General features: G+C 39.3%; 1 protein-coding gene across 3 annotated transcripts in view; it reads right to left on the reverse strand.

Annotated features, from left to right (window-relative positions):
- The window catches only part of Dmxl1 (Dmx like 1), a 153,014-nt gene that overhangs the window by 113,635 nt on the left and 27,316 nt on the right, over positions 1-12,063 (reverse strand). For all 3 annotated transcript variants that reach the window (XM_045134454.1, XM_045134452.1, XM_045134455.1), the window contains 3 exons: positions 10,496-10,628; positions 8,296-8,362; positions 6,427-6,605 (listed from right to left, as the gene is read on the reverse strand). In XM_045134454.1, coding sequence (XP_044990389.1) covers positions 6,427-6,605; positions 8,296-8,362; positions 10,496-10,628 — 379 coding nt within the window. The remainder of the gene's footprint in view (positions 1-6,426; positions 6,606-8,295; positions 8,363-10,495; positions 10,629-12,063) is intronic.

The following is a 12,063-nucleotide window of genomic DNA, read 5'->3' on the forward strand; positions in this document are numbered from 1 at the left end:
GCTGAGTCATTTCTCCAGCCCTCTACTCATTTTTATTTTTTAAATTATTTTATTATGAGAAAAGAGTTGGAGGAGAAATAGAGAAAATGGGTATGTCAGGGCCTCCAGCCACTCAAAACAAAGTCCAGATGCATGCACCTCCATATGCATACAGCTTACGTGGGTCCTGGGGAATCAAACCTGGGCCCTTTGGCTTTGCAGGCAAGCGCCTTAACCACTAAGCCATCTCTCCAGCCCCCTCTTTTTTTTTTAAAATTTTATTTATTTATTTATTTGAGAGCGACAGACACAGAGAGAAAGACAGATAGAGGGAGAGAGAGAGAATGGGCACACCAGGGCTTCCAGCCTCTGCAAATGAACTCCAGACGCGTGTGCCCCCTTGTGCATCTGGCTAACGTGGGACCTGGGGAGCTGAGCCTCGAACCGGGGTCCTTAGGCTTCACAGGCAAGCACTTAACCGCTAAACCATCTCTCCAGCCCCCCCTCTATTATTTTTAAACACACATAAGTAACAATGAAGAAAAAGTGTGTGTGTGTGTGTGTGTGTGTGTGTGTGTGTGTGAATGTTTCATCACAGTAAATGCTTACCAACCTAACAGTTCTGACCAGGAGATACTACTTTTTGTTTCAGTAATCTAAAAGTCTTTTGACATTTCAGAAAGACATGGATCAAACATGAGTTCCTCAGTTGACAAGCAAGAAAAACACCTTTTCTAAAATAGATCATATATTAGAAAATAAAGCAAGTCTCCACAAAATCAGGAAAACAGTCATAACTCCCTGTATTATATAGGACCATAATGCAATAAAGCTAAAAGTAAGAAAGAAAATAACAAAAATACATCAACTCCTGGATACTGAACAACTTACTAGCAGTGAGTTGTTGAAGAAATCAATAAGGACATGAAAAGTTTTAGAACTGAATGACAATAAAAATACAACATACCAAAACTTACAGAGACAATGAAGGCATTCAGATGACGGAAGCTGACAGCACTACATACCTACATTACAAAAAGAGATCTCGATAGATAACTGTCCATCTGAAGCCTTTGAGGAAAAAAAACACAAGAATAATCCAAACCCAAATGTACCACACAGGGCTGGAGAGGTGGCTTAGTGATTAAGCGCTTGCCTGTGAAGCCTAAGGACCCCAGTTCGAGGCTCGATTCCCCAGGACCCATGTTAGCCAGATGCACAAGGGGGTGCACGCATCTGGAATTCGTCTGCAGTGGCTAGAAGCCCTGGTGTACCCATTCTCCTCTCTCTCTCTCTGCCTCTTTCTCTCTGTCTGTCGCTCTCAAATAAGTAAATAAAAAATAAACAAATGTACCGCACAGAAAGAAGAAAGATCAGAACCCAAATTAAGGAATCAGAAATGAAAAAAACAGGACTTCCTGGTTAGATGGCAGCATAGGAGTCATGCCAAACCAGCCTAGGGAGGGTGTGATAGTTAAGGTATTGTCAACTTGATCTGTTTAGTAATCCACAGGTTGCTTCTAGGAAGGCTCAACTAAAGGAAGAAGTCTTTCCCTCAGGGTGAGCCCTTCCCCCAGAGTGGGCGGCCCTGCTCAGAGGGGGACTTGATATAAGGAAGCTCTGGGTAAAAAGAGTTCCTTCCTTCTTTTCTTTCCTTTCTTCCTTCCTTCCTTCCACTTGGCTGCCGGAGCTACTCGCTACCTTCCAACGTGATTGAAGACCAGAAAGGACTGAAGACCAGCATCAACTGAGGACCCGCGTGGATCGAAACCCAGCGGCTCCTCAAGAAGCCGCCAGGCTTCCCCGTACCAACTGCAGTGCCAGGTCGGGTCTGCTGAGGCTTCTGGACACGAGGACTGAGCAGCTACCAGGTTCGGTGATTCTCTGGCCTGCAACTGCTATTGGACTACTGTAAGCTTATCCAATAAATCCCCCCTTTTTTTTAAAAATTATTTATTTATTTATTTGAGAGAGACAGACACAGAAAGACAGATAGAGGGGGAGAGAGAGAATGGGCGCGCCAGGGCTTCCAGCCTCTGCAAACAAACTCCAGACGCGTGCGCCCCCTTGTGCATCTGGCTAACGTGGGACCTGGGGAACCGAGCCTCGAACCAGGGTCCTTAGGCTTCCCAGGCAAGCGCTTAACCGCTAAGCCATCTCTCCAGCCCTAAATCCCCTTTTTAAATAATTCATTCTAGCAGTTCTGTTCCTCTAGAGAACCCTGACTAATACAAAGGGATTTAAGCAAAACCACAGCAAACACACTCTTCTTCTAAAAAGTGAGGTGTATATCAGCCATAGCGGAGAAGCAAGAAAGACCAAGATCTTCCAGAAAGGAAGAAACCGTCCAGAATCCCAAGGAGCTTGCAGCCCCACCCACATGGGCCTACGGAGCTACAGGAGCAAAGACCAAGTGAGGGGATTTTCCACTCACATCAGCCTCCTCACAAACTCCAGAAACCTAAGGGGAAGACAGCAGGGGCTACCTGAGGAACTGCTGAATAGGATACAGGCGGGACTAAATGAGAGTTCCAGTACAACTCTAGGCTTCCTGCACTCTCCCATCCACCAACCATCAGAACCAAGAACCTCCAGAGAAGTCATTCAACCGCTGCAGCAGAGCATCCAGGACAGCTCATCAGAACACCAGATCCACAGCACAACACAGAGGGATCAAGGTAGACACTCAGCATTGGTGAGATTGAAGCCACCCCAAAAGTAACGTGGCTGGCTGACCAAAAAGCAAGTACATAGGCCTGCACTGGAAGTGCTAATCTCTCTTTCCATGTCAGGGCAGGTTATGGGTTACATATTCTTGGTTGGCTTTACCATTCTCAATTAAACTTAATTAGGGGGTTGACTGTTGTTGCCTTGGATGCTTCCATATTAATGGGGGTCTTTGTCTTTTGCTTCTGTCATTGTGGGTGCAGCACCTGATTCAGACCCAGGCTGACCTGAAACCCATTTCAGAACAGAAATCTCAACCTCCAGCTGACAGGATTAAGGATATAGAGCAACACACACCCCTAGGGACTATGGATTTATAAGGATATCACTTTATTTTAATCCTCACACTTGCATACTCTGTACTAGATTTTATAGATTGTGTATATTGCACAGTTGAATTTTAGAATTTTCCAGTAAATTGTTCTACCCAGCCTACTAGAATACTTGAACAGCAGGCAAACTCAATACCTAGGATTACTTCTGTTGTTGCCTTACAGTACAGGAGCTACACCTGAAACCTTAAACTCCTACACTGAAGGTATATAAAGTTGGATTTGCTTGGCTAAGAATACTGCAAATAACTAGGAAACCCAACCATCAGTTAAAAAATCTCTACATTATAATACAAGAAACACAAAGTATTATAATAATACAATCCCACCAAAATTATAAATCCATCAGAAATGACTCCCAATGAGACTGTTTTAGATGAAATGCGGGCCAAAGATTTCAAAAGAATGATTTTACCTATACTCAAAGAAATGAAAGAAGAAAACAAACTCCTGAAAGAGAACACAGGAATCCAGTTGAATAAAATAAGAAATTCATTACAAGACATGAGTAAGGAAATAGAAATAGTAAAAAAAAAAAAAGAAAAGAAAAGAAAAAGAAATACTAGCACTGAAAAACAGTGTGTCAAATTAAAAACTCTGTAGAAAATCTCACAAGTAGAATGAAGGAGAGAACAGAGTATCTAAACCTGAAGACCAGGTGGCAGATATAATACTATTAGACTTAAGGTCACAGATAACACCAAACCCAATTTTGGTGGGTGACTTCAACACCAAATTCTCATCAACTGACAGGTTATCCAGGCAAAAAATAAACAGAGACACATATGGATTAATGATGTCATGGAACTAATGAACCTAACAGATATCTACAGAACATTCCATCTAAATGCTGCAGAATACACATTTTTCTCAGCAGTACATGGAACATTCTCCAAAACAGACCATATATTAGGACACAAAACAAATCTTAACAAATACAAAAAAACTAAAATAATTCCTTGTACTCTATCTGACCACAATGGGATTAAACTACAAATCAGCATCAAGGAAAACTACAGAGCATATACAAATTCATGGAGACTAAACAATACAATTATTGAATGAAGAATGATTAGCCACTGAAGAAATAAAAAAATGAAATCAATAAATTCATAGAATCAAATCATGATGAGAATACAACATACCAAAACCTTTAGGACACAATGAAGGCAGTCCTAAGAGGGAAATTTATAGCCTTAAGTGACTGAATTAAGAAACTAAAGCATTCACAAATAAACAATTTAATGCTTCACCTTAAGGCCTTAGAAGAACAACAACGCAAACTAAAAATCAGCAGATGGGAAGAAATAACAAAGATCACAACAGAAATTAATCAAATAGAAACAAACAATAACAACAACAACAAAAAAAAAAACAAAGAATCAATGAAACAAAGAGTTAGTTCTTTGAAAGGATAAACAAGATTGATAAACCCTTAGCAAACCTGACCAGAAGAAAGAGAAGAGACATCAATTAATAAAATTAAAGATGAAAAAGGCACCATTCCAACAGATACCAAAGAAGTACAGAAAATCTTAAGGGCATACTTTAAGAATATATACATCTGAGACTACAGAATGAATTCCAGATCAGCCTGGGCTAGAGTGAGACCCTACCTTAAAAAAACAAAAACAGGGCTGGAGAGATGGCTTAGCGGTTAAGCGCTTGCCTGGGAAGCCTAAGGACCCCGGTTCGAGGCTCGGTTCCCCAGGTCCCATGTTAGCCAGATGCACAAGGGGGCGCACGTGTCTGGAGTTCGTTTGCAGAGGCTGGAAGCCCTGGCGCGCCCATTCTCTCTCTCTTCCTCTATCTGTCTTTCTCTCTGTGTCTGTTGCTCTCAAATAAATACATAAATAAATAAATTTTTTAAAAAAATTAAAAAAAAAAACATAACAAAAATCAGTCCAGGCCCAGATGGATTCACTGGTGAATTTTACCTGACTTTCACGGAAGAACTAACACCACTACTTGTCAAACTTTTCCATAAAATAAAAAAGGAAGGAATTCTACCAAACTCCTCTACAAAGCCAGCATCACCCTTATACCAAAATCAGAAAAAGATAGAACAACAAAAAAAAGTTGCAGACCAACCTCCCTCATGAACATAGATGCAAAAATTCTTAACCAAGTATTAGAAAACAATACAAGATTATACAGGAAAAACTATTCATCCTGACCAAGCAGGCTTCATCCCAAAGATGCAGGAGGGAGGGTTCAACATACACAAATTGATAAATGTAATACACTACATAAATGGGCTGAAGGACAAAAATCACATGATCATCTCAATACATGCAGAAAAGGCATTTTAAAAAATCCGACATACCTTCATTGCAAAAGTCCTACCGAAACTGGGAATAGAAGAACATATCTCAACATAATAAAGGCTATTATGACATACCTACAGCCAACATAATACTAATTGAGGAAAAACTTGTAAATCAGGAACAAGACAAAGGTGTCCACTGTCCCCACTCTTATTTAATATAGTACAGGAAGTCTTAGCTATAGCAATAAGACAAGAGACACACATAAAAGGGTTACAAATTTCAAAGGAAGAGATCAGATTAGCATTATTTGCAGATGACATGATTCTATACATAGAGGACCCTAGACTCTACCAGCAAACTGTTAGAGCTGATAAAAACACTTTTAGCAATGTAGCAAGATACAAACACACAGAAATCAGTAGCTTTTCTATATACTAACAACAAACATGTAGAGGATGAAATCTGGGAATCTCCCATTCACAACTGCCCCAAAAATAAATAAATAAAATAAAGAACCTTGGAATAAATCTAACCAAGGAAGTAAATGATCTCTACAATAAAACCTTTAAAACACTCAAGTAAATTGCAGAAAACATTAGGAAATGGAAAGATATCCCAGGTTCTTGGACTGGAAAAACCAATGTTGTGAAAATGTCAACATTACCAAAAGCAATCTACACAGTTAATGCAATCCCCATTAACATTCCAATGACATACTTCATGGAAGTAGAAAAAAACAATCCTAAAAATCATTTGGAAGCACAAAAATCCTCAAATAGCCAAAACAATTTTGAGCAACAAAAATAAGGCTGGCGATATCACCATACCCAATATTAAGCTATATTACAAAGCCATAGTAACAAGAACAGCATGGTACTGGCACACTCAGTTCAATGAAACAGAATAGAGGACCCAGATATAAATCCAGGTTTCTATAGCCAAAAACATCCATTGGAGAAAAGACAGATTCTTTAACCCTTTCACATGCCTTTTACACTAAACATCAATTATATGTGCTCCATGGCTAAAAGTGGATAGTTAGGGCTTATATTACTCTAATCTTCAAAATGATAATGTTCTCTTTACAGACAAAAGACAAACATATCCAAACTACTGACCTTGGCATATATTTGCTTGTTTTACGCCAGGAAAATCCATTTACAGCTCGAGGGTGGGCCAGATAAACAAAAGAAAAGTCAATTTCTCCTTGGGACTGCTTTTCTGTGCTTCCATCAGGAGACGTAACAGCTGGCCGCCAGTTTTCTACATTATACCATACCTTTAAAAGACAGTCATCCTAGGGAAATCATTAGAAAACATCAAGATCAGAATTAAAGGTCAAATAGTAAAGGTAAGATTTCTCCCCAACAGGAAAAAGTTGGGTATGTTTGGACATAGAAAAAGTGAAGTGAATAAAAATCTCTAAAGTTCCGACATATTTCTGTCGGCATTCCTTAACTGTGGTATGGGAATTGAAGAGTGCAGATGTGGATATTCTCTGTTCAGGGATTATGTTCGCCAATGACTATATTCTATATAAAGCAATTATTCAGGAAAAATGAAAGTAAGGACTTATTTTTCTTTGAGTCAAATACCAAGTAAGAAAGAATGCTCTTACCTGAATTTAAGGATGCTAATTACTGGGGAGAGGGGTATTTAAAGAATTATATGGTTTTTGCTTTAATTTTATTTTTATTTATTAACTTATTTGACAGAAAGAGGAAGAGGCAGAGAGAGAATGGGAATATGGATGTGTCAGGGCCTCCAGGCACTGCAACCAAACTCCAGACACATGCACCACTTTGTGGCATCCTGCAGAATCAATTCTGGGTCCTTTGGCTTTTCAGGCAAGTGCCTTAACCACTAAATTATCCCTCCAGCCCTTTATATGATTTTTCAAAGAAAATACTGAAATGATCATAACTCCTTATTAATATTACATAAAATAATCTATGCACAATCTAATTTGTAGCTAAATTGGGAAATGAGTACCTGATTTTGCTTATAATCAATATTTGAGTTTCAATCAAAATTTACCTCAAAAAATGGGAAAAAAACCCACTGGATTCTGGAATATCTCACACTTAAATTACTCAGTTTCTAGAAGACTTTGAGCCATGAGAACAATTATTTCAGACCACCATTGATTCAGGAACCAAGAATTAAAAAAAATTTCAGCAGGGTGTGGTAGCACACACCTTTAATTCCATCACTTGGGAGGCAGAGGTAGGAGGATCACCATGATTTAGAGGCCACCCTGAGACTACATCATGAAGTCCTGGTCAGCCTAAGCTACTACTGCTAATAATAATGATAATTTCAGGAAATATATTTTTAAATCAACAGATAATATCAAATGTACACTAAAGAAATGGTCCCAAATATCCTTCTGGTAGGCATATAGTCTTAATTTTTTTTTTTGTTTTGTTTTTTTGTTTTTCGAGGTAGGGTCTCACTCTAGCCCAGGCTAACCTGGAATTCACTATGGAGTCAGTATAGAGTGCTGGGATTAAAGGCGTGTGCCACCCCGGCTTATAGTCTTAAATTTTAAACATAGCCTAACAGACATTTCAGGTGAAGGCACTGTAAACACAACCTGTCTCAAGTTTGGTAACTGACTATATACCATATGCAAGGCACTCACCAGTCACTTTATATAGATGTTTAAGTTAACACTATGATTTGACCTATGAGGTAGGTGTTGTTATCCACATTTCACACATGAAAAAGAGAGGCTCAAAAATTAGCCAATTTGCCCAGCATGATAAAGCTGATAAGGTAATATTTATACCTAGATTACACCTAAATCTACTGCTAAGTCTGTCTTTTCCACTATACCATAATGCTTTTTACATTGTAATATTCACTTTTTCTAGTTAAAATTTTTATAGAAAACAAATTTGCAAGATAAATCAAGGAATGAAATGAATTAAAGTTTGTGAAGTTTACAAATAAAATAATGTAACAGTAGTTTTTTCATGTCTTACCTTTCCAGCAGTGGCAAAAAATTCTCCATCTGGTGAAAATTTCATTAAATGAACTTGAGAAGCAGTTCTAAAAGGAAAAATTTGCAAGGAAACTAAGTAAAAGATTCAATATTCTCAAAAATATATGTTAGCAATTTCTTCAAACAGGAATTCTGTGGTAAGAGTTCCACACTTCAACTTTTCTTAAGAGCTGGAGTCGTGCTGGGGTCAGGTTGGGTCTGAACGCTCAGGCTCAAGCCTTCCTGCTACTGCAGCCTCTCAGGCAGCTGGGACGACAACAGTGCCACGTGCACCTCTAAAGGTAGAATCCTTAAGAACTATTTTTTTGTACTTTTCAAGGTAGGGTCTCACTCTAGCCCAGGCTAACCTGGAATTCACTGTAGTCTCAGGGTGGCCTCGAACTCATGACGATCCTTCTACCTCTGCCTTCTGAGTGGTGGGATTAAAGGTGTGCGCCACCATGCCCGACCCTAAAATTTTTATTGTTGTTGTTGTTATTGGTGTTAGGAACAGAACCCCAGGAGCTTTCACAAGCTAAATACTTCCACATGTATTTTTAAAAAATTAACATGCTACTAAGATAAATTTAAATAGAAGTACATCTGTATCCAAGTCAGGTATGGTGGCATATGCTGGTCATCCCAGCACTCAGGAGGCCGAGGCAAGAAACTGAGTGTGAGGTCACTCTGGTCTATGGTATATAGCCTGAGCTATATGAGCCCCTGTCTCAAGAAAATAAAAAAAAAAAAAACCCTGAAAACTCTGTTTCCTTAGAAGTTTGGGGGCAGATCTGAATTCCAGCTCAGAGGTATGCAGAGAGGTCTGAGCTCAGGGCTCCTGCCTGATGCAGTGCCCTGCTGCTGCCTGTGGCATTTGCTGGCCTTTGGTGGGTTTTTGTGTAAGCCAGATGCACAAAGTGGTTCGTGCATCTGGAGTTTGTTTGCAGGGCCTAGAGGACCTGGCATACCCATTCTCTCTCTCTCCCCCTACCTCCCTTCCTCCTTCTCTCAAATAAATAAATAAAAGTAAAATATTTAAAAAAAAATTCAGTGTGTCTTACAGAAAGACCTAATAGGAGCTAACCACATTTCAAGTGCTCAAAAGCAGTGTTTAGTGACTATCATCCTGTACTTCTATATAATAGACATTCACCTATCGTTCCCCCCCACACACACACACCCCACCCTTGGTTTTTCAAGGTAGGGTCTCACTCTAGCCCAGGCTGACCTAGAATTCACTATGAAGTCTCAGGGTGGCCTTGAACTTTCAGTGAGCCTCCTAACTCTGCCTCTTGAGTGCTGGGATTAAAGGCATACACACCATGCCCAGCTTCACCTATCTTTTATTGTGTTCATTTCGTTGCATAGAAATTCAAATTATTCCTCTGACATTTACACTTTGACACCAGATTTCTCCTTCACAGGGCTAATTTGTACCACTGGGAAATGCTATCTTATATACTGAATATCCATGTCTGATCCTGGTCCCTAATGTCTATTCTTATGTTAACAACAATGTCTGATCAATTGTAGCTTTAGAATTCATTGCATTATCTGTAGTACAGCAGTGTATAGTATACAGCACTATGTTATTTTCTTTTAGAGATTTCCCAAATTCCTCCTTATTTGTCAATAAAAGTTTTAAACTGTGGTCAAAAGTAGAAATAACAATGGAATTTCATAAAAGGTTATGACAAAACCTTTTGTATTGACATAAGTGGGTTAATATGGAGAAAAAGAAATTTCTTCACACTAGGAAGCCTTCCATTCAAAAGCATAAAATTTTCTCCTATTGCAAATTTTCATTTAATGAAATCCATATAAATTTTACACACTATTATGTTTCTAGTTATCTTCTTTAACATCTTAAGAATGGATCTTTGGGGCTGGAGAAATGACTCAGTGGTTAAGGCACTTTCCTGTGAAGCCTAAGGACTCAGGTTTGACAGCCCAGTACCCACGTAAGTCAAATGTACAAGATGACACAGACATCTGGAGTTCATTTGCAATGGCTGGAGGTTCTAGCATGCCCATTCTCTCTATCTGCCTCTTCCCCGCCTCCAAATAAATAAATAGAAATGGATATATGGAACATGGAAAATAGTGAATTATTTGTATATAAGAAAATGTATGTCACAGACTAAAATAATAAAACCACACAGAACAGGTTTATCGGTTTAATTCCCTAATTAACTTCTTACTTGCAATGCCAAATGCATCTCCATTCTCCAAAGTTAAGATCTGTTTTATCTGGATTTCCAACTTCAGTTTGCTTCTGCACGTTAGTATTGCACCAGAGCTGTAAACAGCCAGACCCAGTTAAAAGACGATTGCCTAAAAAAACATATTATTCACAAATTATTTAGGTTATTAACTGTGAATTAAGGTATTTGTTCAAGAATCTGTTAGTAGTATAAAAATAATACAACTTCTCAAAAAAATAAAAAATAGGGCTGGAGAGATGGCTTAGCGGTTAAGCACTTGCCTGTGAGGCCTAAGGACCCCGGTTCGAGGCTCGATTCCCCAGGACCCACGTTAGCCAGATGCACAAGGGGGCGCACGCATCTGGAGTTCATTTGCAGTAGCTGGAGGCCCTGGCGCGCCTATTCATTCTCTCTCTCTCTTTGTCTCTCTGTCTGTCACTCTCAAATAAATAAATTAAAATGATTTTAAAAAAAAAGTAAAAAACAAAGAGAAACTAGGAAAATGGGGAAGAGGGCTCAGTTTTAATTTTTTAAAAAAAATTTTTTTGTTCATTTTTTATTTATTTATTTGAGAGCGACAGACATAGAGAGAAAGACAGATAGAGGGAGAGAGAGAGAATGGGCGTGCCAGGGCTTCCAGCCACTGCAAACGAACTCCAGATGCGTGTGCCCCCTTGTGCATCTGGCTAACGTGGGACCTGGGGAACCGAGCCTTGAACCGGGGTCCTTAGGCTTCATAGGCAAGCGCTTAACTGCTAAGCCATCTCTCCAGCCCTCAGTTTTAATTTTGTTGAATGAAACATCTTGGTAATATGATCTCAACAAATACTTAATAATCATCTATGCATCAAGCATTGTGCTAGGGCCAGAAATACAATGACAAAGTACTGTCCTTTTTCATGATGAGGTTTTTGTTTGTTTGTTTTTCGAGGTAGGGTCTTGCTGTAGCCCAGGCTGACCTGGAATTCACTATGTAGTCTTAAGGTGGCCTTGAACTCAGGGCCATCCTCCTACCTCGGCCCCCCCAGTGCTGGGACCAAAGGCATGCACCACCACACCTGGTTTTCTGAGTTCACATTTTAGTAGAGAAAGAAATCAAAGTATTACGATCCACTATAAACACATTGCGAAATGAGATGAATGCAAAGTTTTAGGGGAAAAAAAGTGATGTATACATATAATGAAGTAGGAAAAGCTGCGGAAATGTAACCTGGCTCTAATGAAAGAGTAGAGAAGACAGGCATCAGAACAAAGATGAACAAAGGCATGAAAGCATTCCAGAAAACACATATTTTTCATGCCTCCCCAAAGCCACTTAATCTAGTGTAGTTAAGAAAAAAAGGTATACAGAAGGGCTAGGGGAAAAAAGGGATGCAAATGAGTGATCATAGGATATATAATGTTCTTCTCTGGCCTCTGCACATGTGCACATGGGGCATGCATATCTGTACACACATATGAACGCACCACACACACACACAGAACACCTGGCAGGATGTTACGAAGTATTTTCCATGGTCACAATGAAGTAGAAGTAGAAGGTTTTAAAGCAAAAGGGAGAAAAA

The sequence above is a fragment of the Jaculus jaculus genome, chromosome 14, assembly GCF_020740685.1.
Source record: "Jaculus jaculus isolate mJacJac1 chromosome 14, mJacJac1.mat.Y.cur, whole genome shotgun sequence".
Lineage (NCBI taxonomy): Eukaryota > Metazoa > Chordata > Mammalia > Rodentia > Dipodidae > Jaculus > Jaculus jaculus.